Source organism: Urocitellus parryii, chromosome 5 (assembly GCF_045843805.1).
Source record: "Urocitellus parryii isolate mUroPar1 chromosome 5, mUroPar1.hap1, whole genome shotgun sequence".
NCBI lineage: Eukaryota > Metazoa > Chordata > Mammalia > Rodentia > Sciuridae > Urocitellus > Urocitellus parryii.
In genome coordinates this window covers 196,411,704-196,438,903 of record NC_135535.1, presented here as the reverse complement: position 1 = coordinate 196,438,903, position 27,200 = coordinate 196,411,704, and the positions used below count along the sequence as shown (strand labels likewise).

At 42.8% G+C, this 27,200-nt stretch overlaps 1 protein-coding gene across 6 annotated transcripts in view; it reads left to right on the top strand.

The window, feature by feature from the left end:
• Positions 1-27,200, top strand: part of Ablim1 (actin binding LIM protein 1) — a 137,279-nt gene that overhangs the window by 67,488 nt on the left and 42,591 nt on the right. For 5 of the 6 annotated variants that reach the window (XM_026389160.2, XM_026389155.2, XM_026389154.2 and 2 more), the window contains exons 6-7: positions 18,859-18,946; positions 21,960-22,018. In XM_026389160.2, coding sequence (XP_026244945.1) covers positions 18,859-18,946; positions 21,960-22,018 — 147 coding nt within the window. Of the gene's footprint in view, positions 1-18,858; positions 18,947-21,959; positions 22,019-24,647; positions 24,744-27,200 lie in introns of all 6 variants that reach the window. The other variant, XM_026389139.2, reaches the window with a different exon arrangement.

The window sequence follows — 27,200 nt, the reverse complement described above, 5'->3', positions numbered from 1 at the left end:
GGTTTGCAAGTAGCTTTTCTCAACAAATTTAAGACATGGGAAAATAGAGGCATGTGAACATACTTGGGTGTGGACAGAACCCACATGTCCAGGGCATAGACCATGTATATCGATACCAAAGAGACAGCAAAGCTGCCCAGGCAGCCTGAGGCCAGCTTACAGAGGATATTGAATGCCATAGTCAGAAAGTTTGACTTTTTTTTTTTTTTTTTTTTTGGCTAGGCAACCGGAAGATATGAAAGTCTTTTATCCAGAGAATATCATGGTCCATGTGGTAGTTAATAAAAATTAACCTGATGTGCATGAGCCATCCTCTGGGAGATGGGGAGGAGGCAGGGCTTGTTCTCATGGTGCAAGTGTGAGGTCCTGAGCTGAACCTGGACAGTGTCCCGAGGGCTGGAGTAGAAAGGACGGAGAAGGACTAGGACCAGAAGAAATGGTGCAGTCTGGAGACTGGTTAGTGGGACAAGGAGAACAGGGCTCCCCCATCACCTCGACAAATACACTTTGAGCCCCCACTGCTCAGGGCCACAGAGGGCCACATAGGACCAGTACCTCAGTGATGGCCGGTGCTCCTCATTGCTGTCTCCACACTGTGTCCTCGCCACACTTTATGAACAAGTCCAGTTATGAAGCCCTGGGTGTCTCAGAGTTTGGGGTTTGTAGTTATCTCTTCCTCCTCTTTCCCTGAGTTACTCTGCGTATTGTCCATAAGAATTCATTCTTATTATAGCTTCACAATCATTGAAGACAACTCTGTGAGCCCTGCCTTGCTCATCTGTAAAATGGGGACAGCCTTGGCCTTCCATGTTCCTGTCCCGTCCAGCTGGTGGGAGTCGCCAGTGAGGAGAGACACATAAACATAACTCACAACTGAAAAGCCCAGCTCACAGATGCTACTGTCATCTGTTTGTAGAATTTTCAATTAATAATATATTTTCTGGCTCGTGGACAGTGTTTAATCACTGTGGTTACCACGTGTGTTATTTTCCTATAAAAGATTGTTTAACTTACAGTAACTATCCCCCAACTGTCTCATTTTACTCTGTTAATAAGGGTGAGGTGCTAGCCCATATCTTGTATTCTCTTTTTAGAATTCCACAGGATATAGAATGTTGGAGCTGGAAGGTTCCCTACAGGGCCCCTAGTCCACATTCCTACAAATAAGGAGCCTGAGAAATGGAGAGAATAAGCACCCAGCCCAGGGTCTCACACATCAGAACTTTGGTCTCCTGAGGCCAGCCTAGGGCTCTTTAGCCCTGTGGGCTCTTTGTCATGGGGACCGTGACAAAGCAGGAGGCTGTCTGTGGTATGTTCATCCCACTCTGGTGGAAGGAGAGCTGTAGTATCACGAGGTGCACCAAGCCCAGTGTTTGAGTCCCCTTGTAGCTCAGCACAGAGTCCAGGCTGCTGGGCATCGGGGAAAGACTGACCCAGTGGCTCCGCCTGTGTCTACTTGCAGAGCCACTGCTTTAGCCCGGCTTCCCCATCTGTCTCCTCTGAGGAACTGGCTGGCTTTGACCAAACTCTGCAGACTTTGCTGGGGAGACCCCAGAACCCAGTGGGTCTTCTGCCAAGGTATAGCGCAGGCCATCCATTGGCCCTGGGTGCAGTCTAACACTTAGAAGGTCATAGAGCCATATCACCACCAAAAATGGAACCCAGATTTCTCTGAAGCACTCACTTGTTGACATGTGTGGCTTGAGCTGTAATCTGGGTCCCAGTATCCTGCAGGGTCACTGGTTCACCTCTGGCAGGTCCCCTGTCTGTGAGTGGTGCCTGGCATAGCAGGTAGGACCCCTCCCCCACACCCGCAGGGTGGCTTATCCTGGCTGCAGTTCCCAGTGCCTGTCCTCTAGAGGAATCTAGAGGACTCACCCAGCATGTAGGGGTCTGGAATGTGACTCCTGTGCCTCTTTGCAGGATACAGAAATGCTTTGGTGGCCATCCATAAGTGTGAGCCTGCTATAGGTATACTCTTATTTGGGGACATTGCCAAGCTCGGGGGCCCTGAATTTCATCAGACATCTCCCTTCCTTCTTCAAATTCATTCTTAATTCTGTTTTTCTTCCTTCTGACAATCAGAGCCCATGGGGATAGTTGGAGGCACTGCTGCTCCCAGTACAACTGTGGAATCTGCACTCCCTGGATTCCAGGCTGGAAGGCGTGGTTGTTTGTTAAAGGGGATGAAGTCCAGTCACAATGGGAGAGGAAGTCAGACAAGGATGTTTTTAAAAGCAAGCTGTGTTTTTTTTTTGACCGCTCCAATATTGGTTCCCACCCTGAAGGATCCTCTAACCCAGGGGAAGAAACAATATTTTGAGTCTGAGAGTGTACTGGAGACAGCCCAGGGCCAAGCCATCTGTAAAACAGTCCTAATCGCTCAGAAGGATGGTCTTAGTGGAGGTGATTTGTAAGGATCACCTAAGACTCCAGAGCCACAGCATCAACTGTACATAGAGCTTGATGTTCTGCCCAGCTCCCAGGAAGCCTTAGAAGATGTATTTTAGGGTAGAAATACCAATGAAGGAAAAGGAGTGGGGTAGGATGGCAGAACATTTGTAATCCGTGGGGAAGCATAGGTATCACATGGAGTGCACTTCATGGAGTATGGAGTGTACTTTAGAGATATCAACTTGGCAAAGAAAATCAGCTGACCAAACTGGAGTCTAACCCCAATTATTAGATGGATTTGGAGTAACCTGTTTGCTGCACACTATATAACACATTTAAATATTTTTTAATTTAAAGCATCTACCTTCTGCATATTTGGTACAATTTTCAATTCATGGCTGATATTAAATGGAGGGACCTGTCCAATTATCTGGTGCTGCCATACACCTTCCCACCCCCTCTTCCCTCTAAATGCATCTAATTGTACCATTTGGTCACTGGAGATTGAGTGCCCGAGAGCAGCTGGTCTGGAGAGCTTTTGAGTTGCTGTGATTGTACATTCCTGACTCTAGCATGTTATTGTGTTGGACAGGAGACCAGGAGTGAGATCATGAGTAACAAGAAGCCTTGAGTTTTTGCCCTGGCGCATGAGACAAGAATTATCCAATTGGGGTTAGATTTCAAGAGTGTTGAACTTAAAGGCAAATATTTACCTTCTGGTGTTAAGAAAGAAAAGGATATAAAGCCTTTGACCTTGAGCGTAAGGGTAGCATCTGAGTAGGAAATTATGTTGCAAGCAGCCGCCGCGGGCAGACTTCTCATCATTCCCATCTTAGAACTGCGTAATGTCTTTTTATCACGTAGAAAGCAGCAGCAGCTGACTTGACATCCCACTCAGGGTTCACAGTGATGTTCTCTTGGATGCCAACTCTCTCCCTCTCTTGTCTGACTTCCTGAAGAGACCCCTTTAAAATGCCTTTCAGAGTTAATTATTTAGAAAGAAAATGGTCCAGAGTCACATTATTCAAAGTGGAGTTATAAATAATGTACATTTCATTTATCTATACAGCAACCCTGTAAGTTAGGCAGAACTGAGACTTTTAGGGCCTTTTTTCATGATGGAACATCTAATTTTCAGTAGAATAAGTTCTTTTCAGAAAGTGCATTGGATTGGGGGTAACAAGGTAAGATATCCAGTCATTCTGTAAGTTTAGTACAAGGTCCAACCTAACTGATTTCTCAAACCCTCACCCTCTTACTATTCCTGACAGTGCACACATAGGCACTAGTGTAGCCTTACAAGGAGTCTAAAATGATCCAAATGACCACTCCTCAGAAGACCCCAGGGAATGGGACCCTTTTCTTGTCAATGAGCTTCAATGACCACTTTTAAGCAAGTTGCTGTTTTTCAAGGGAGAAGCTTACAAAGGTCTACTGACTTACCTGGGTGTTTACCTCCCAAGCTCCATCATGATAATTTATAAAGGAAGAAAAGAAATGCTTATTATTTTTAAGCTGTCCAAGCTACCAAAGCAATTTCAAGTTCTTCTGAGCCTTGATCTGTAGCAGGTGTGGGGAGAGTGAAGAACGAACTTAATAAAAACCCCTGAATGTAAACACTAGCTCTATAACTCTGGAGACTTGACTTCATAGGCTATAAATAGGCATAACAATAGTAGGGTACTTCACAGAGTGTTGGGTGAATGAAATGGGAACGTGCATTTCTAAGCATTCAACTACAGAACAAGTGCAGAGGGTATTATTAATAAAGATAATTGTTAAGGGAGGAACACTTTCAGCTCGATCACGACAAGAAAAATGAGATCCTTTAGAAACCACAGAAATCCTCAAACATCGAAACCCAGTTTGTTTATACTGCTTCCAGTGGGCTTTGGTCCTGACTTTAAAAAGCCACTTCCGAGGTTTCCTGGTGAACACTGTTGCAAAGTGACCCAGGCATTGCCAGCCGCTGCTGGCTGATTTCAAGTCAATTTGGGAATTAAATCTGGGGGTTATTTGCATTCCATCCACGTGTCTCCCTCAATTCAAAGGGCACTAACAACAGCAGGAGGAAGATGAAAGGAGGATTGACAGCTGCTTGTGGCACTCTGCAGGTCCTGGGATAATGGATACCTGATGGGATTAAACTGCAGAGCATTTACGTAGAGACCATTTTATTAAAAGATCACTCATTTCACAGAGGTTAGAAAAACGCTTTGGGAATTCATTTGGCAAAGCACTCTTAATATGACTCTTCTTATTTAATTCCTTTAAATTCCTCTTGGATTAAAATGGTAATTCAAGGCAAAACCCTCTTTGGACAACTGTTTGGCCATAGCTTCTGAAGCTGAACGTGAGCGTACGCTATGACCTTGATGCATACCTTCTACTTGTACACTTGTGTCTGTTGTGTGTTGGGTGAATTTTAGCCACAACTCAAATGTGGCTGTAATTCATCAAAAGACATGGCAAGAATTTTCATAGCAAGGCCACTCAGAACAGCTGGAAATGATAAGTTCATCAGGAGTAGGGCAGAAGCAGAAGTGTATGGCGGTGCAGGCTGGTAATCCCAGCTACATAGAAGACTGAGGCAGGAGGATAGCTAGTTTGAGGCCAGCCTGGGCAATATAGCAAGACCCTCTCACAAAAATCAAAAGCCAAACAAACAAAGCAAATAAAAAATGAGAGTAGAATGACTAAATAAAATGTAATATATTTACATAAAGAAATATGCAATCATGAGATTTAGTGAAATAGGACTACATGCAGCCTCATGGATAATTCTCACCAAGTGTCAAGAGAAAGAAGCCTGACATATTTGCTTTCATGTATGAAAACACTAAAAACAAGCTAAACTAGCAAATGGGTTAGAAGTCAACATAGGGATTAAGAAGACGTAGTCACTGTCAAAGACACAAGGGTGTTTCTGGGTACAGCTAATAGACTCTTGATTTGAGTACTGGTTACAAGGTATGTTGCCTTTATGAAACTCTACCCAGCTGGGCTCTCAGGATTTGTGTATTGTCCACAGAACATGCTATACTTCAGTAAGGACTTTTACTTCAAAGAAAAAAGCAGAGGCACACCTCTTTCCCTCACCAAAGAAGGAAAATCAAAGTGTTTTCAAGACTTTCTTGCTGCCTTACAAGGGAGAATAATCTGGTGTAATAAGTTAAATGTATGGCATTTTTGCTGATGAAGAAAAGAAAAAGTCAAGCTACTGAGTGGGCTACAAACCAGAACTGCACACCAAGAGCCTCATCGCGGAATGCCAAGTTCAGTTAATACCCAAGGAATTCAATAGCACACCCTCCGAACTCTGTCGTGTTTCTTAATAATTTACCAGAAGACAGTGATAAGATGATTATACTCATGCTGTTTTATCATTTCCTCCCTCAAGAAAGGATGCTTGGTTTCTGGGAGATGTGAATTGAGTTTGAAAGTGCTGGGCAGGCTGCATCTGCCTGGGATGTTTACCATGATTTAGGATTACAGCATCTCACACCATGAAGGTCACCCAGGTCAAGAAATAACACTGAAAGATGGTGACTAGGCAGAGCACAGAGGGTTTTTAAGACAGCCAAACTAATCTGTATGACACTGAAATGTTGGATGTGTGTCAGTATAAATTTGCCCAGATCCATAGAATATATAACACCAGTAGAGAACCTGTTTAAATGGTAGAGTTGGTAAACTCATGTGTCAGTGTCAGTCACCAGTTATAACAAATGCGCCTGCTACACTCAGGTGTGGGATGTTGATAGTGGGGCAAGCCGTGTGTGTGCCAGGGACAAGGCATATGGGGATGCTAGTTTCCACTTGGTTTTGCTGTGAGCCTGAAATTGCTTTAACCAAGTCTATTTAAAAAAAAAAATGGAGATAGTTGACTTTAAAAGAAGACTTGGTGTCACTTTTAGTGGAGTGTTGTTTTGTGTATAACATTTGGTAAGGTCTAATAGTTAGAAGCAGGAAGGATAAAGTATAATTTTTATTAAAGACTTAAAAAATGATCTAGTCTTTCTTTAGCTTTAGAAAAACTGAAATAAGAAGACTTCATTTTGTACAGTAACTTTTATGTGTATTCTCCCAAAAAAGTTGAGAGATGACAAATGGCACAGGAGATCTGCCTTGCCAGGGTAGACCTCATTAGGGACCAACTCGTTGGCCAAGCTGCTGGGGACTGGGGAGACACCATGGACCAGTGACTCAAGCAGTTGGACAGACCTGGATTCAGGTCCAGGCCCCATCCGGTGCCAACTAAGACACCTTAGGGACTGATTTCCTCATTTCCCTAAGCTTTGATTTCCTCATCTGTTAAATAGTTGAGTCCCTGCCTCACCGTGTTGCTGGGACAATTAGAGGGATGAGGTTAGTGAGGTGCTTAGAGTAGTATCTGAAAGAATTAAATACTGAAATTACAGCGGGGGGACTGGAAGTTCATCTTTTACTTCTCTCTTGGCCAACAGGATTGTTCAGGAAACGGTTACTAATCGGTTTAGAGAGTTCTCTGCTAGGCGTTTCTGTTGGCACAATGATTCACTGGACACTTCTGGAGAACTTGCTCCGTGGAAAGAGAGAGGTCCTAGATTTAGGAAGGGACAGGTGTGGTCCATGTGTAGGTGTGATACATTCTTTAAGGGATTTATAATCTCCTGGGACAGAGTAGGAGAAGGCTCCCTTACTGGTTCCAGCTGGAACTTTACTACCAACTCACCTTTGATTATTTAATTTTCATAACAATCTCATGTGGTAGGTTTTCTTATGCTGATTTTTATAGATGAGAAAACAAGTTCAGGAAAGTGTCTAAGGCCCCACCTTTTGCAAGGCCAGAATTTAGACCTGGGATTTCTGGGTTCCAAAGCCCATCTCTCTACTCTGGGATACACAGTGGGCTGGGGCAAGTGCTCCAGTCTTAATAATAAAAGGAAAAATTAAACAGGTATATAAGCCCAAGGTAGAAGAGGTTAATTTCAAGTGTAGAGATCTATCTCTGTTTATTTCAGATTCACCTTTTGCCTTAAATGTAGTTATTAAATCTGCCTTGGAATATGGCAAAAATCCCATTGTAACCAGGTACTGTGGCTCACTTCTGTAATCCTAGCAGCTTGGGAGGCTGAGGTAGGAGGATTGCAAGTCCAAGGCCCGCCTCAGTAATTTAATGAGGCCCTAAGCAACTTGGCAAAACCCAGTTGCAAAATAAAAAATAAAGCGGGGAGGGGAGCTAAGGATGTGACTCAGTGGTTAAGTGCCCCTGGGTTCAATCCCTGGTACAAAAAAATTTATATATATATATATATATATATTTAATGTGCAGACATGTTATTCTCTTGGTTTGTAAAAGTACTGTGTTGCATGATTTGTTTATATTCAGCTAAGAAATTATATATATATATATATATATATATATATATATATATATATTCTCCACTGTAGCATCTTTTGACATCACACAGGATTTATTTACTTAGGAGCCTAATACAAGTGAAGCAAGATAAGGAGTGATATAGTGGTTTTAGTACAACATAGTTGACTTTGTTTGCAAAGATTTAGGATGTTCCCTAGTTCTGATGGCTATGTGACCTTGATATTGGTGCAGCAGTTATTTGACCTCTGAACCTCATTTGTTCATCATAAATGAAGAAGAATTATGTCACCTATTTCAGAGGATCAAAGAAAACACAATTAAATATTGTGTATTAAAGCACACCATAGAAGAACCGCCCCAAGGATTCACAGCAGCGACACCAGGTCCCTGTTTCTTTTTCTCCACTTCTCATGATTTTGAGCAAGTTACTTCATTTCTCTGCAGTTGACTTTCTTCCTCTTGTCCAAATAGTATTTCCTCTGAAGACAGAGAAATGATTAGATGAGAAAGCTATTTTAAAAATCCCTTTTAAAATGTTTTAAATCTTCAAACAGGGCTGGGGGCATAGTTCAGTGGTAGAATTCTTGCTTGACATGCTCAAAGCCCTGGGTTCAATCCCCAGCATGATAAAAACAAATAATAAATAAAGTCTTCATCCAATTTGTTAATAATCGAATACCACATATGTACATTGGACCATCTATACCTGCAGGTATATTTTGCTTTGGAGAAAAAAGTCTTATTTTTAAACAGCTTCCAGGGAGAATCTGGGCCTCCAGGCAGGAATGAAAACATGTGCACCCTCATTGGTCAAAAGACTTGGTCTGGAAGTGTAGCTCGGTGGTAGAGCACTAGCCAAGCTACGGGTTTGGTCCGGAACAGTGGATTCTGCTTCTGGTTAGATCTTTACCCCTCCCCTGCCCTGCCCTGTTGGTCTGTTTTAGTTTTGAAGTCACCCTGTCTGTTTATTGAGGAGTGGTTAATATACCACAAGGCTTGTCATCATAAGCCTGCAGTTGATCAGGACGTGTGTACAGCTGTGCAGTCACCCCACAGCGCAGTTCCACTGCCCATCTGCAGTCAGTCCTCCTCCCACCCATTCTCGGAAGCCACTTGTCTCCTTTATCTCTCTAGTCTGCCTTCTCTAGAAATTTTGTATCGGTGGAATCATGCAACGTGTCTGCCTTCTTTCATAAATATGCTGATTTGCCTGTTTGATTGCACAGATGAATGGGTTGGGAGTGTCCCTTGTTTGAATGTCTTCACCGGTGGAGGTGCATTGGGGTTGTTTCTGGATGGGGGCTGTTAGGAATAGCACTGCTGCGACATTTCCCCCGTAGGTCTTTGTGCAGACGTGTTATTTCTCTCTCGGTTTGGAGAAGTTCTGTGTTGCATGGTTTGCTTACAATCGGCTTTTTAAATCCCTGCCCAAGAGGTTTCCCGAGTAGCCCTGTCACGTTGCGTTCCCAGGAGGAGCACGGGAGGGTTCCCCTTTTTCCACACCCTCCTCGACACATGGTGGCCTTCTTAGGTTAGCCATCGTAGTTGTGTGTGGTGGTACTTCACTGTGGTTTTAATCTTACTTCCCTAATGACTAAAGATGTTTAGAATATTTCCATGTGTTTATTAGGCATTAACCTGTCTCTTTGGTGAGAGTTGTCTTCTTCTTCTTTTTTTTTTTTTTTTTTTTTGTCTTTTCTTTTTTCGATGCTGGGGACCAAACGTATGGTTTGGCTAGTGCTCTACTGCTGAGCTACGCTTCCAGACCAAGTCTTTTGCTCATTTTGTAATTGGGTTGGTTGGCCTCTTAAAACTGAGAGGCAGACTTCTTTATATAATCTGAAGACAAATCCATTTTCAGATATATGATTTTTGAAAATTTTTTTTCTAATCTCTGTCAAGTCTTTCCTTTTTCTGTGTGTGTGTGTGTGTGTGTGTGTGTGTGTGTGTGTGTGTGTTGGGGTACTGGGGATTGAACCCAGGGATGCTTTACCAGTGAGCTACATTCCCAACCCTGTTTATTTTTAATTTTGAGACAGAGTCTCACTAAGTTACTTAGGGCCTTACTAAGTTGCTGAGGCTGCCCTCAAATTTAAAATCCTCCCACTTTGGCCTCCCCAATTGCTAGGATAATAGGTGTATGCTACTGTGCCCCAGTCTGTTTTCTTGATGATATCTCTTTAAGATAAAGAGAATTTAATCCTGATAATATTCAGTTTATTGAGTTTTTAAAAATGGATTATGCTCTTGGTATAATAGCTCAGAAATATTTGCCTAAAAAATATTTACAAAGATTTTCCCCTATATTCTCATCTAGACATTTTATGGGCTTTGTTTTTTTCACTTTGGTCTATGAGCCATTTTGAGTTAATTTTTGTGTGTGGTGTGAGGTGGGGATGCAATTGCTATGTACATCTAGTTCTTCCAGCATCTCTTGTAAGACAGACTGTTCCTTCCCCATCAACTTGCCTTGGTATTTTATTGAAAATCAGTTGGCCAAGAACATGTGAAGTATATTTCTGGACTCTCTATTCCACTGATCTATAAGTCGATTCCAATACCTAAACCATGCTATCTTGATTACTTATAGCTTTATAGTAACTTTCAAAATTAAATAGTTTAACATCTTCAACTTGGTCTTGTTCTTTTTAACTCTTGGCCCTTTACATTGCCATATAAATATTGGGATCAGCTTACAAATATCTACATGCAATTCTGCTGAGGTTTTGATAAGGATTGCACTGAATCTGTAGAACACATTAAAGAGACTGGTAGTATCTTTTAGAGAGAGGTGCATTTACGGATAACATTTATTTAAATGGCACTGTTAAGAATTTAACTGCCTTAAAGTTTTTGCACCTCCTTCGGAGGAGATGAGAAAGCAGCAACCATCTGCAGGAAGCTGACATGCATTTGCCCTGGGATGCTGTGCCTTCTTTTATTCTTTATCCCCATTAAAAAGAGAGTTGCTGCTGTCTTGGGTTTTGAGCAGGTGGTCAAAGGGAACCAGAGGATTAGAGACTAATTTTCACTCTGAACTATTCTATGCATCCTAACTCAGAAAAACAAGCTACACAGCCCATAAGCTCAGGGGGGTTGCAGCTGGAAGGCAGTGGGGCTGAAAGATGCTCTCATCTATGCAGGTTAGCTTTCACAGGCTTGCAAAAGCTGTCCGGGAGGACTGATTTATTCACCTTTACCCAGGATGCAAACTTCAGGCCAAGGCATGCCCTCATTATCCTGCCAGTTCCTGATGCTACATCAGGAAAAAGGCTTCCGAAGCAGGTGAGTGTTCAGCTTGGAGATCAGGCCAGTCCAGTTGTGGCTGATACCTCTCCCAATTCAGCAGGGGAAAGTGGCTATAGAGAGGCTGAGTCAGCCCAAGCTGGAGCTGAACAGGAACTTGGGTGATTCCTGTCTCCCTCCCCACCCATGCACCTGTCACGTAAGCAGCACAGCCTTGCTCCTCCCTCTGGCTTGCTCATCTGCCTTCAGCTTTGGAGGTTTGATTCCATTCAGACTGGCATTTTCCTAGTTCATAATGATCTACATAGATTAATTTGGGAGTTTATAAATTTGTTTAGTTGTCAATGGACCTTTATTTTATGAATTTATATGTGGTGCTGAGACTCAAACCCAGTGCCTCACACTTGCTAGGCAAGCACTCCGCCACTGAGCCATAACCCCAGCCCCTTATAAAATTTTATTAAAAGAAGCTAATTTATGGGCCCCACCTTAGAACCATTGAATGCAAAGGTTCTCGAGTTGTTTCCAATAAAGTTAGAATACTGAGTTTTTGCTGATCCATGAACCAAAGCTATATTTAGGGCAGTCTTAGGGACCGGAAAACGGAAAGCCATTTGTTTATTCCTTTGAGGATTCTAAGCTCCATCTCTGAATCAAGTTAGAGCTTTAAAAAAAAACTACAAAGGTAGCCTTGATTGTGTAACTTCTCCTATGGAAGTGACTTCATGCAGTGGTCTTTCAGTGCCACACCCTTGGTAGTTCTGAAGGGTCTCTGTGAGAAACAACCTGAACACATTCTACCATCAGGGAAATTACTGTTGAAGATATTTTTCAGTTTCATAATTGAAGGTCCCCAACTGAGAATCCCGTTGGTTCTGGTGGGAAGCAGTGATAGACATGAGGACCTAGAGCTGAAGCCTGGCTCTTCCTTCTGGAAGCACTGGGGGCTTTGGTTTGGTTTCCTTTCTTGTGGAGTAAGACTGTAAAATGTCACCTGTGTGATAAAGTTATGGTGAGACAAGTCACTGAAGGTACCTGGCATAGTGCCTGGCACAGAACAAAGACTTACGGAACTTCCGCCTACGGTGACTGCTATTGATTTAGAAGCTTGCCTCTCTGGTGACAGTTTTTCAGGCAGTGAGACTTTTGTGTCCCATTATTCTCCTTTTCTGGCTTCAATACCAAGAGACTCAAATTGCCATAAGTATATTGGCGGTCTGTGAAGTTTTAAGGTTTTGATGAATTGTTCTTGAACCTTGGCCTTCTCCAGTAAGCCTCTGCAAGTCTTTTCAAGAGAAGGCAGGCAGAGCTCTAAATGAGTAAAGGTTGACCTCAAGGATTTGAGTTGGGGTAGAGTACTCCAAGAGGAAGAGGGAAAGAGAAGCTAAGGACAGTTTGCAGTCAGGAGCTCAGCGGGTTATCAGAGAGCAGATTGTCCAGGGACGGTCTCCATGATCACCGTTCTCTTTCTCTGTGCCCAGTAGACACAGGGCTCCACCGAGCCCTCAGAATTTGTCCTGACTCTCAGACACTAGGGAGTTATTTGTTAAGCTCCACTCCTTACCATCAATAATGTCCTTTCTTTATCTTAATAGCTTTCTGTGAACACGACCCTGTGCGTGTATAGCAGTGTGTGATTTTATACAGAAACCTAGAATTTTATAGCTGAATGGGAGTTGAAATTATCTGGTCTAGCACTTTTTTTCACATTTTTCAGATAAGGGTCCTGGAGTTTGGAGAGGGTAGGTACTGACATACTTGAGACCCCCCTAGCAAGTTAGAGGATAATACTCAAAGCTCCTAATTTAAATCATGGAGTCCTTTCCTTATACCTGGTTTCCATAAGGAATTCAGAGCCGCCTTCTCCCCTTGCAGACAATAGGTTTCATCAAACATTTGGTGTCTTAACACTGAATTTTGCCTTAGAGTAGATAGTATTTCCCCAGAATTCTAGATTGTGGGCTGAAGTTCACACTTTAAATTAGAAATTAACCAAACAGTGTTAATAACCAGAAACATCTGATTCAACCAGTGCTACTAAAAACAAGCACATTTTAACACTTTAAATGTATAGGCAGGTGCTTTGTAAAACTCGGCTAAATAGGCAAATCATTTATGAGCTGAACGTCAGCCAGAATGTGGTCTTTTGCCATGTGCATTTAATATGTAGGACTGCAGAAAATGAGATTAGGAGTATTTTGAGTGGCAAGGTGCAAAGATGGACAGAGAATAGGTGAGGATCATCACTCTGGCAAGCTCTGGCCTCTCAGAATGTGGCTAGAGCTGCAGGTTGTGTGCCAACAGTCACCTGTCACAACAAGGCCCTACTGTGCTTTATAGGTTAGTCATCAAGAGATGACTAACCTTCCAGCAGGGAGTCAGGTTTCTCATCTCTCCTTGTGGGTGCTAGTTAATCTTTCATTTTGCTCATGATCTGAAATACTTTTCCTTCTTCTAAAAATGACACTAGTTTAAATAACTGATTCAGCTCCATCCAGTTCTGGTTGGTTGGTTGGTTTGCTAGCCAGTGTCTTCAGCTCTTTTCAGCTTTTCCAGGCCCAAGAATTGTCACGGTTGCTGGTGTAAAGAGAAATGAAGCAGAGGGGGGCTCACCCATGAAAAGGAGGGGCTCCCTTGTCCTGGAGCCCCTGACCCCACAGCCCTGCAGGCCTGCACTGTTCCAGAAGCAGAAAGACTCTCGGAAGCTCTCAAACTGCCTGTGGCCCTGAATTTCTGGATGTGACATGAACTTGTTGATGTGTTCAGAGTCTTGGGATAAAGCAAGTGCATGGGTCAAGTCAGCTGCCCTGGCAGTGTGATGGTTTTATTTCTTAGCAGGGTTTGTGCTAATGATTCCATCCATCTTGTGTGACAGTTGACCCAACATACTAACTCTCCTATGCCTATGTTTGGGAAAGGTGGCATCTGTATAGCCATACTCACAAGTCTTAGGAATGGCCCTGAGACCATCTCTGCACAGAGAGCTAGTAGATTGTCATATGCACCACCACCACCATCATCATTATTATTATGTGCAGTACATCACACCATTTTCAAAATGTCACTCAGTTCTTCATCCAGTGACAATGTAAGGCAGTTACAGCGGTGGAGTATTGCACGGTTATTGATACTATTGAAGAACATACCCTCCACTTCTAACTGCATGACCACAAGCAAGTTGCTAAACCTCTCCAGACCTCATATGTCAAGATTTCTCATATGTCAGGTAGGGGTAATCACAGTTCTGTCCGCCTCAGGTGATCGAGGCAGATTCACTAAATGTTTATGAAGTATGTAAAACAGTAACGGACACCAAGAAGCCCAATAAAAAGTTCATTTTTATTAGTATCATCTCTTCTCTGCAATAGAAGTTCCGAGCCTATGATTTGCCCATGATGGTATTTCAGTACAGACTGAGGTGAAAACTCCAGCCCAGGTGTTGTGACTCTAGGGGTCATGGGCTCTTGCCTCTAGGTCCTATTACAGAGTAACATGAAAACACATTCCTGTTGTCAGCAGCTGAGATGATACAAAAGGCTGCTCTTTGCCCATTCCTACCTCTCTCCCCAGAGGTAACCATGGCACACTAATTGGTTGACATTCTTCTCTCTTCTCCATGCCTGGATACTCATAAAAAAACCATATACACATAGTATGTCCCTCTCATATGAAAAATGGCAACACTGCCAGCCTTGGAGGACTGATCAGGGGTTCATGTAAGTATTTTCAAGCACTTATCATGGCACCAAGAAAGATGTTAGGGTCCTAATAGTTCTCTCCTTGACTCTAGGAGGTGATTGCAACTCTTCCACCCATTTGATAGACGTAGATGCTGAAAATTGTGAGCATACTTATTCAGTTCACCATGCTTTTGCCACTACTTTATGTAGGGCTCTGTAATAGGCAGTGTTTTTGCTGCTTTTTTTTCCCATTAGCATCATTAGTGTGAACTCCAAATATTTGTTTGAACTCTGTCCGTGTGAGTATGTAAGGAGTGTTTGTTTTTTTAGGGGTTACATAAGATTCACCATTTCATTTAACTTCTTCCTTATTTGGGTTGTGTTCTGTTTCTTTGTTGTTGTTGTTGTAAATGAGATATTACTGATTATCCTTAGTGCCTACACCTTTGGGCACGTATGTAGGAAACTGCAGGATCTTTTCCTGGAGATGGAATTGTGGTAAGAGGGCATGTGCATATTAAATCTTAATAGACATGACCAAGTTGCCTTCCAGGAAGGATTTGGGTCACCAACAGTGTGACAATGCCTTCTTCCTCACACTGTGTTTTTTTTTAGTCTTTGCCAATTTGATGGATCCACCCCCCGCCAAAGCTGTTTTTCCCTGATTACTGATAAGGTTAAATAAATTATTTATTTTTTTGGATAATCTACATTTTTTTCTGAAAATTCCCTTGTGTTCATATGCCATTAATTTATTTCATTATAGGGATTTTTAAAAATATATTCTGAATAATTCTTTGCCTGAAATGTGTGGCAAAAAAATTTTTCTGTTATTTGTCTTCTTTATGTATAGAGATTTTTGGGTTTTGTGCATTAATTAGTCAGTACTTGTCTTTATTATTTGTGGGTTTTTCCTTGCTTAGGAAAGCCTTCCTATCCCACATTTATTGAAAAAGCCTTCTATATATTCTTCTTATACTGCTTTAATCTTGTTTCTACTTTTAGTTTTATAAGTTCTTTGAAATTTGTTTTTGTGTAGTTATGATTTAGGAATCTAGATTTATCTTTCTGTAAGTGGAGAACCAATTGTCTTCATCACTTTATTATTATTATTTATTGATATTATTTTGGTGTGCAGGAGAGCAAACCCACATGCTAGGCAAGTGCCCTACCACTAAGCTATCATCATCATTTATTGAATAATCTATTCTTTTAGTGTATTTGAAATATCAAAATTAACAAACTAAATTCTTTTGTATGTATGAGTATAAAACAGGTCTTCTGTTCCATTGATTTTTCCCCCCTAACACTGATATTTAAATACTTTAATTATTTTAGCCTTAGAAAATAATCTTATATCAGGAAAGGAAAATTCCCTCTCTTTGGTGCTCTCTTTTTGAAAAAATGTCTTTGTATTTTTGTGCATTCTTTTTCTTCCATAGGAACTTATGGGGAAAAGCCATATGACAAGGAAACCTACGGCTTCCCCCTTCCCCGCAAAGTTTCCAAAGGAAACTCCTCTGAGAATTTTTATTAGAAATGCATTGCATTAACAGGTTCATTTTAAATAAATCAACATCTTCATAATATTTAATTTTCCCATCCAGAAATATTACATGTTTTTATTTAGGCCTTTTATATCCATTAGTTAAGCTCTGTAATTTATTCCTTATACAGATTTTTTTTGGTAGGGATACCAGGGATCCAACTCAGGGACACTGGACTACTGAGCCACATCCCCAGCCCTATTTTTATTTTATTCAAAGATAGGGTCTCACTGAGTTGCTTAGCACCTCACTAAGTAGCTGAGGCTGGCTTTGAACTCTCAATCCTCCTGCCTCAGCCTCCTGAGCTGCTGGGATTACAGGATGTGCCACCACACCCTGCATCTTTATACAGATCTTACATTGGAGGGTTTACTTGTTGCTATTACAAACGAAGACCTGTTTTCCCATTACATTTAATTTTTATTACTAATGGATAGGAAATAATTCTTTTATGATTTTTTTTTAATATTTATTTATTTATTTTTAGTTCTCGGCGGACACAACATCTTTGTTGGTATGTGGTGCTGAGGATCGAACCTGGGCCGCTCGCATGCCAGGCAAGCGCGCTACCGCTTGAGCCACATCCCCAGCCCTTTTATGATTTTTTAATCCAGTCACTTAACTGAACTCTTCTTTAGTAATCACTATATTTATTTATTTTTCTTGACTTTTCACATTAGCTAAGACCCAAACAATGTAGAAATGGTATTGGTGAACTTTGTCTTGTTTCTATCTTTAATGAGTGTACTTCTAATGTCTTACTATTAAATATGATAAAGACACTTTATCTGCCCAAAGAAATTTCTTTCTATTCTTAGTTTACTGAAGGGTGTACTTTTTACTGCAAACTATACCAGATTCCTAGCAAGGACCCTTTATTCTTTCACCTACATTGTCCCTGAGAATCCAAGGATTGTCCAAACCAACTTGGACCTCAGTATTGAGGTCCTAGCTGAGCCAGCCTGTTTAGAACTAAAGTCTTCTTCCTTGTTCCTTTCACTTACATTTGATACCAGATGTCTTTTTTTTTAAGTATTTATTTTTTTAGATGCACAAAGTACCTTTATTTATTTATTTATTTATTTATTTTAATATGGTGCTGAGGATTGAACCCAGGGCTTCACACTTGCTAGGCAAGCGCTCTCCTGCTGAGCCCCAGCCCCAGCCCCAAACCAGATGTCTTCAGGGCAGGAGCTACTTCATTGCTTCTCTTACTTCTCACACCCCCTGCCGCAATTACCACCCACTACACCCACATGACTGAATGAGATGGACATCATTACCCTAGGTACAAGTATGAAGACACGAATGGTGTGGCTCTACTTTGTGTACTACCAGGGACCTGAAAAAGTGGGCTCCATTTGTGTACTATGAATCTAAATGCATTCTGCTATCACAACAAATTAGAACAAATTAATTAATGAATGAATTTTTAAAAACACAAAATAATTAAAAAAATGAAAAACAAGTGGACAAGAACACCTTTTCTGGGATTTTCTGGCAGGCACCAGTGAAAAGATGTCATTTCTAGCTTTAATTTAAAGAACTTTCTTTCTGGCTTGGATCATCTTGAAGAGCTGACAACATCTCATGCTCTGGTTGCCAAGGGGCTTTTGTAGTTCCTGCAGGAGGGTGTGAGAATGAAATCTCAACCTGACCTCTAATTTCCTGTTGGGGTTTCACGCAGGTTCAGAAGCAGGAAGTAGCCATAACTTTCTCAGTGCTGTCTTTGCATGTGGTTTAGTCGGGGGGGGGGGGGGAATTCATAGTTGATTGATAAAAATGTTTTAATGATAAAATACATTTGATAATTTTTAGATGGTGAAGAATTTTTTTGCTAAGCTTGAATGAAAGTATCGTGGTTTTATCCAGCTTGCATTTGAAGCATGACTTTAATGTGACTTGGCACCTGTCTAGAGAATTGTCCCTGTGTCCAGTGACACTTTGCTTTGGGGTAGTCAACACTTTCTGTGATGACATCTGTCGTATTTAAGTATGTGAAATGCCAGAGAATAATGCAGAGCTACCTCAGTAATGTGCTTCCTCAGAAAACTCTTAACATAAGAGCTTGGCTTAGGAGAGAATTTGGGCTCCTTCTGTGCAAAAAGCAGTGAATGATGTCTTTTACGATGGTGTCTCTTGCCTTGCTGCATGCTGGGTAGATTTTATCATTTCTCATGTTTAAGCCAGCAAAGCAAGAACACATTAAGTATAAAGATCACTTATTTTTTATTGCTTTCATATAAACTGACATTAGCTTCCAACATGAATTTCTGTGTTCCTGCTTTTGAGGTGGGGTTTTTGGGAGATGGCATCAACTCATCTCAGGCATATGGTGTGTAACTGGCAATGATCCAGGCAAGTCCAGGACAGGAGAGAATTGGAAGCCAAGACTCCTGAGGGGCAAGGCAGCCCCACTGTGGCAGGTACAAGTAGCTGGCCTTCGGGCCTTTCTAGTTCCAGCGAGGTCGAGGTCAGCTTTTTCACTATAGGGCTGTTGCTGTGGGGAGTTTGGTCAGTCAATTATGTTCCATGTCTCAGCATCTTCTCTTTTCTTCTAAATCCAAAAAAGAGCCTGGAGCCATGTCAAGGAGCCGGCTAAATGTCCCTGCCTTTTCTCTTGCAGGCAGGTGACAAACATTATCACCCCAGCTGTGCACGATGCAGCAGATGCAACCAGATGTTCACAGAAGGAGAAGAGATGTATCTTCAAGGTAAGGTGGACTCTTTCCCACTCAGGGAGAGAAAGCCTTCTGTGTTTGTTGAATTGTTTTTAGAGAAGGAGGCATTTTATTAGCTGAGAGGCTACCCAAATCCAACACAAATGCAGCCAGAAGTGACCTCATCGGTTAGCTTTAATCAGCCAAGCAGTTGCTCTCTGGCTGGGAGCCCCTGGGGCTGTTAACAAATGAGCTGAGTGTGTTGCTGCTTGGAAAGAATGAATAAGACTCCACATTCCATAAGAGGGAAGAGTGGCAATCAGCAATTCCTCCCCCACCTCTCCTCAGGAATATGTTTGGGAAACAGAAGATCGCAGGAGAGAAAGCTTTCTAGAAATTTCTGGAAGTGTCCCTTATTTGGTGGCTCCTTTTCCTTTTCTCCTTTCACTGTCCTGGGAGGATGGTCTGAAGTCTCCCAGCATGCTCTTCTCTGGCTTTCCAGAAGAAAAGCTCACAGACACATTTCATCCTGTTCAAACAGTACAGTTCTCCTATCAAAATAGAGAATGAACAAGCACACAGGCAAAGTCCCTACACAAGAAACGGAGACGTTTCTGGTGACAAGGAAATACTTCTTTCCAGGGAGTCCTTAGATTTTTCTTAATTGAAAATAATTTTGAGGAATGTTCCCATTGTGAAACGATGATCCATTTTTATTTTGTCCCAAATCCCAAAGCCTCTCAGAGAGGATTTAGGTGCAGATTCTCTGTCAACCAAACAGCACCATCTGCACAAACATTTTACTATTTTTATCTTTAAAAAGAGTCATTAATTAGACAAGGTTCATCAGGAAAATTAGCGAGAACTGTAAGAGCGGTTGCTTATTCAGTTCTGATAATTGCTGGGTCTCGGTTCCCCTGCCTCTTCTTCACTCCCCTTTACACATAACACCATGCGGCTGTTTAATGAATGGTTTGCTTTGCTCTCTCGATTTTCTTTCTGTGCAACTAAAAGTCTGTAGAAATGATTTTCGAGGGTTAAAGGACCGTCTTGGCTATTCCCTCGAAAATTGCTGGCAAGGCAAGAAATGGACAACCCAGTGTCATTTCAGCTTTAGAGTGATCACTCTGAAAAATTGCAGTGGAAAACACCACTGAATGCTGAAGGGCCTCATGGGAACGCCAGTGACAAGCACTGCATCTGTGGTCTCATGGGGGCTTCATAGGACATGGGTTCCCAAGGACAGGCTGTACAGCTGTAGTGGCAATAGGCAGGTGTCGCTTTGCATTTTTCTGCACAAAGCAGATCGATTCCCCATGTGGTCTCTGGGCCTGCTTTTAGATTTTGGTGTGTCACTTACTCCCAGGACAGACACAGGCGTACACGTCAACCTATGTCTGCTCGGGTGCAGTTCTGCACGTCCACAGCGGCTCTGGAAGCTGAACGCAGGAGAGTGGTTTCAAGTTGTGCACAAATATAGCACATTTACAAGACGGGCTACCTTTAGAATTCCAGGGATTGTTCTACATCTCTGGAGTTGTGCTGTGGTACCCTTTGCCTGCCCTCTCGGCACATCCTTGAAGAATGAGCAGTTTCATCTTTCTCAGCATCTGAGAGTCACATTGCTGGTGTGTCTGACCTCTGGAGAACAATGCTGCCATTGTGTGCAGACTGTGTTCCGGCCAGTGCCCTCACTCAGCAGCACCTTCACAGCGAAGGTTCTCCCGGCCTGGGCCTGACCTCGGCTCTCCACATTAAGAGATTTCCTGTGCTTTGTAGTTAGCCTTTGAGCCAGGGTTAGTGCTGAAGGGACCCGTGTGTCTGTCTGGGGTTTGCTTGTTTGGTTTTCTTTCTTTTTTTTATTTTTGGCTCTGGGAGAAGCAAGGTAGAGGTGATTTTTAAACAGAGTTTACAGTTTTCTTCTGGTATGAAATATATTTCCTTGTCATTAATTGAATATTATTTTAGCTCAGTGGTATAAAGCAATTTAGGTCAGTTTAATATTGGTGACTTTCAAGTACACAGAGGTTGTGCTTAAAGAAATCAAGACTGAAGCTATAAAATGCAGAAAGATTGATGTTCCTGCTGAGACTGTTATGTGTGTCAATTTCTCACTACTTTCCACTTAGAAAAAGATTGACTTGGGTTTTTTAAGTGCTCAGACTCTTCTGCCCCTCCCGATATCTGAACAAACTCTTAGGTAGACGTGGAACTTGCACAGTGATATAAATGGCCCATACTTATATACATGACATATAGTCCATATATGGTCTATACCATCATATGCCAGGCCCTGGATTCTGGAGATAAGAGCTTTCTTTAAGAGGTAAGTGTTTTGCTTAATTCTGTGCTGTGGGTTCTACCCATGAAAGTACTTCATAGTCTGAGAAACTATTGATCCAGGTATAAGAAATAACAACAAAATAGTTGTGTGACTAGTTTAAAACCAAAACTTTTTTTAAAAAAGTTAATTAAGTGGCTGCAGGATTCATAATGTAATTTTAACCTGGCTGTCAGTTATTTTAATTTCCTGCTTCAGGATAGGTGACTATAGAATTGGGTCAATGAGAATTTAGTGAATTTTACATCTGGATCTTCTATATACAAACTATCTATAGCCAGAATATTCTGGATATAGACTACCTAGTTTGACTTTATTTCTCCAACCAAATAGCTTGATTGTTTTGATGTTCTATCAACATGGCTTATATTTCTGAAATTAAATGCAGCATGTAGCAAGCACTCAGACATTACTTTTAAAGGATAATATTATGATTTAAAGAGAAAAACTAAATAGACCTGTCAAGAGCTAAAATATCTCTTGCATTAAACCATTCTTGTGATCTAGAACTATGACCTTTATGAGCAAGCTTGGGCCAGATGAGGAAACCTCACCTAGGGTTTAGAGTTGTTTGACTTCAGTGTCATAAGCCACCTGGGCATGGAGCCCTAACACTCTCCTATGACAGGGAAAGAGGAATATGAGCCACTCTCAGAAGCTCAGTTCACTAGGACTGCGGCTTCTCTCCATTTCCTTTACTCTGAGCGGTGCTTCATGTCTTTCCAGGGTCCACCGTTTGGCATCCCGACTGTAAGCAATCTACCAAGACAGAGGAAAAACTGCGGGTAAGGAAAACCATTAGAGCCATAATGCCAGGTGCATTTGGAGGCCACAGGTTTCATAGTCACAAATTCTTGGGGCAAGGGTTGGGGTGAAATTACTTTTTACTGATTTGTTTTTTTCTCATAGCAAACCAAGTTCAAAGGCCATTTGGCCAGCTCAGGGGGTTCTTTTCTGCCTTAAATTTATTGTTGTGATTTTTGCTCCACATGCTTGTGTTGGATAAAGTAAGCCCTGCCTTTCTGGTCAGCTTAAGGCATTCAAGCAAAAGTCAATGCAGATGGGGAAAAATAATTCACCCGGTTCTAAAGCCAACATCTGGTGACCTTCCTGCAAGATGGCTTTGTACTGAGCCCGTGATGCCCTGCTTCCATCCATTGCTCTCAAATCCAAACTCACTGGAACAACCTCCAGCTCCGAATTGATGACTTGTCAGATAAAATCTTAGGGGAAAATAACGACGAGCTCAGACATGCAGGTTGGTCGATATTCAGAATTCCTCCAGATGACAGTATTTTATGTTTCAGAAGCAAATACCATTGTCACGTTGTGATTATAATCTGGATCCTGATCACATGTCCCTAGTTTCTCATCTGGTCTATGAAGGTTTTTGTTTTGTTGTTTGTTTTTCCCCCAGAGCAATAATCAGACTGAATCTCAGTCCCTCAGTTTAGCTAACTTGAGGGTACAATGGAAACACGGGAGCGTGACCTCACAGCATTTGCTATCTCAAGGAAAAGAATGATCTGGATTTACTTTGGAGGCCAGACTCCAGTGTGTGGAATGCTTTCTTATCTGCCCTGAGCAGGCCTGTGTTACGTGACGTGTGTAATTCCAGCAGAGCCATGGTTCACCCGTGGGACCTGGTCACCGAAGTGTGACTTGTGAAGGGATGACTAGGCTTCTGAGAAATGGTTCTCAGATTTCAGATCCCTTTGCTTGCCACCTGAGTAATCGCAGCTCTTATTTTCTGGTGCCTTTTATTTATTCTCTTCATTGCAACAGACATATGCATAGGAGCTTTCTCCCCTTTGCTTTTATTTCTCTCTCTCTCTTTTTCTTCCTCAGATGTCATCTGTATATCAGATAGAGACACTTTGCCATTTGGATATTTTAGAAACTTGTCCCTTGCCTGTAACCCTGAACAAAAGTAGTACTCTTAGAATTCACAGTTATTATGAGCATATTTTAAGTAGAAGTTAAAAGAAAAATTTTCTTAGTATAATTGAATAAAGGTAAGAATGAGCAGGGGCTGGGGTGGGGTTGTGGCTCAGTGGCAGAGCCCTTGCCTAGCACACACAGGCCCTGGGTTCAGTCCTCAGCACCCCATAAAAATAAATAAATAAAATAAAGGTATTGTGTCCAACTATAAAATATATATATATGAATGAGCAGGGGAGGGATTTGCCCACGAATGCCCAGATGTTCTGTTCTGCGTCCTGACACACAACTTCAGCTTGAGCACACGGGATTTCTCTTGAATGTTGTCACCAGACTGGCGAGGGGCTTTAGAGGAACCATACATGCTTGGGAAATGAGTTATCTTCATAACAGAGGAGAACACTAAGGACAGTACTCACTGTCACTTTTGCCCCAAGAATGTACGATTCACAACACAGCTGAGGCCGCTGCCCAGAAACCACCCAGGGAGCCAGCACATCTTCCCCTCTCGACAGGGTTGCTTTTAGTTTTTTGAATAGTCATTTTTACTTAATCCCTGATGAAATCTTTGGCTGGAGGGGCCAGGGACAAATTGAGGCGTGCTCATGAGACCAGACTGAATGGAATGTGCATCTTTTTTTCTATAAAGATAACTTGAGTTTGGGACCGATGTTCCTAAAATGATAATAAATAAGTAAGTAAATAAATAAAGATTCACATCTCGATGACACTCTCTGGAGACGCTTATGAAAACAACTAGTGAAATATTTCATTCTGGCCAAAAGGAGCTCTTGTTTTGTTCCCTCAGTGAGCTTTCCAGAGAATGCCAGCGCTCTCCTCCTGAACCTGGCCTCCACTACTTGGGAGGCCAGGTCAGCACTCTGGCTGACTGTCCTTGGGAAGCCCAGTAGTGAGGAGGAGGGCACCCCTGGGGAAGGGGTCTGAGGGTGCCCAGAGTTGGGGCCCAGGGGTGCTGGTAGGGCTGAGAGGCGAGCAGAGTCTGAAGAGAAGATGGAATCTTGCACTGTCTTGAGGGTGTGTCCACACATCACAAATCCCCAGCCAAGGTTCCTAGGCCTTTCACCACATGTCACATCAGCGCGGTCTCCATAGCAAAATGAAAATGTTTTAAGGATCTTTCAGCAGCCCTCCCAAGTAATCCACATTCTTGTCATTGAAGACCTCATGGGGCGTTTGTAAGAACAGAATCTGATGACCGCCTCTGGGTTGGCTTCATATACCGTCAGCACATCGAGCCAGACTAAATGGAAAGCGGGGTGGGTGTAGATAAGGATATTGTAATTTCAAGACGAGTTGAGATGCTTTAAACTTGGACCCCAAACTGACCCCCAAATGGCATCAATGGAAGTGATGTCACTTGCTGTTTGCCATCAAATTGGTTTCCTCTCAGCTTTTTTATTTTCTCGGGTTTCAGAATAAGGGATCTTGTGGTTTATTATTACTTTTTCTCAGGTTTCATGGCAGCCACCAAACATCCACCGCTCTTCCTCCGATTTCTTTTATCCCAAAAGTCTGATTCGCCGCACAGGACGGACTCCGTCTCTGCAGGTTGGCGCTGTGTCTGGGTGGAGCTGGGAGCCGCTGCCGTGGGCCTGGGCTTCTCTGTCGCTTTCTGTGGCTGCCTTCCTCACGTAACTTGTCCCCCTCCTGCAGAAGTCGGTGCTGCCCTCACCCGAGTGCGCCTCACGCTCTGACCTGGGCTGTTCGCTCTGATGGGTGCTTGCCTTCAGAGCCGGGGCACAGAAAGCTGCCGTGTGGTCCTGCACACCCATGTTTGTTCAAGGAACAAATATTGGCCACACTCCCGGGTGCAGTGCCAGCCTGGAAGCTGTACATCTAGCCTCGTAGGGGAGAAAAGACATCACAAGTCCTGGATCTCAAACACCACATTCTCTGGGGATGTCACATGAGGCCAGGGTCTCCAGGGACACTTCCTGAGAGATGCAGTCTTTAAGTTGAATTCTGGAGGCTGGAGAGGATTGGAACAGGTGGAGATGAGGAGAAAGGAACAGGCCCAAAGAGAACCCAAAAGCTTCGAGGGGGGAAGCCGTGCCGGGAGGGAGTGGATTGGGTCAGGAATGGAATTGCGAAGGGAGAGTGGGCCCCCGTCTGTGGAGGCTGAGTATCCATCTAGATTCTCATTTGCTCTCCTAGTAGTTCCTGTGGAGGTTGTTAATCTTAACCCCATTTTACAGAGACTGAGACTGAGGCCTCTCACAGTTAAAGAACTTCTCCGAGTTTCCCCACTGATAAGTAGAAAAGCTAGGATTGGATCTCAGGTTTCCGGGAGCCCACAGTCATTTTCTTTTTACTCTGCTGCAAGGGGCCAGTGAGAGAGAGAGACCTCGATGCCAGGAAGAGGAGAGCCCGAAGTGCTCCAAGGGCCCTCTTGGGGGACCGCTGCTGAGCATGAGGAAGAAGAGTGTGGCCTGCCTTGTGTGCCCTCCTGGAGCAGTGAGGGACTCTGTCTTCCACAGGAGCAGCCAGGCAGGAGACCATATTGCTGCCCAGACTCACTTTCTCGAGGGTCCCCGAGAAGTCAGGCCTGTGAAATTGCAAGTGACTTTCCGCTTTCCCACGCTGGCCCAGACGAAACCCATTCCACAGCCTTGGTGACAGTTTGGGACTCAGCCCAGTACTCCTGTCAGGGCTTGTCCTGTGCCTGCCAGAACTGCAGTAAGGAAGAGTTTGAGCTTCTATCTGATTTTATCACAATTCTTGTTCATATGAAGTATAGAATTTTATAGTAGAAAGAAACCTCATGGAGCTGAGCCTCCGAGTTCCTCCCCCTGCAGAATGAAGCCGATGGAGCAGCATGCCCAAGGCTGCACCGGCCAATGGCTGCAGAGACTGTAGACTCCGGTTCTCTGACTCCAGGCTTTGGGGGCCTTGAAGTGCCCATGGTACCAGGTTCCGACTTGGATTGTGTGGGACCTTCTTTCTATTTTAAGGCTCAGCCCCAATGACAGAGTTCCCCCACACAGCAAAATGAGAGGCTTCTGAACCCAAAGGAGAGGCTTATAATGGACCCCTTTGTGGAGAGCCCTGCTCAGACTTAATGCCTCTACTTGGAAGGAAGTTGCATTTTCAATAGTTCCCCTGCCCCCAAGAGTATATTCTTAATTCAATTAGTGTCATATTCTCTTGGCCTAAGACTATGGCTAAGTGGTACATTTTCATGACTTGAAGAAAAATACCACGAAGTGTGATTTTATTTATTTATTTATTTTTTGGTTTGCTCTAGACCCTTAAGAGAGAGAACGTGAATATCTGTTTCTAATAACTTCTCCCTTTCTATCCTGTTGTTCAAAAGGAACATCTGATTCCCATTAACCAGCCGTAAATATCAGTGAAGTCAACTTAGCCCTATCACAGAACACTGTAAACAGCCTGGGACCTGGCAGGGCCTCCCTTCCCCTCTGCCAGCAGGGTGGCTCCCCAGGACCTTTAAGAAGCCTGGACACTCCAAGGGACACCTCTCTCAAGTCACGGTTGTTTCCATCTTTCCAGTGCTTTGACCTACACAGCAGCTCCTTTTCACCACGTCACGAAGCCCCCTTAGCTATTGGATGAGCTTGTCCTCGTAGGGACAGCCAGTACTCTGTGCCCCAGAAAGAAGTCCTGGTTTTGTCGCAGAGGGAAGTTATATTTATAAGGAGAAAAGTTGTTTGATTATTTACATTCAGAAATCACTCCTTCCTTACCTTCAAATTAGAGGTAAAAGAAAAAAAGATGAAAGAACATATTCTGGTTTTACTTCTTTGGAGGGATTTTATGTGAATACCAATGACTTTTGTCTATAAGTCAAACTCAGTTCTGAGTATTTCTAATTCATTGGAGGCAAAGTGCATGGTACTCCCAGGACCAAGCTGTAATAACCCAGAATGGGTCACTTGCTTTTGTGTTAAAAAGGAGTTTCTTTGCTGTACTTTGAAGCCTAAAAGCATGAATTGACTAACTTACAAAATGGGCATGAGTTTTTTTTTTTTCTTGTGAAACTAACAT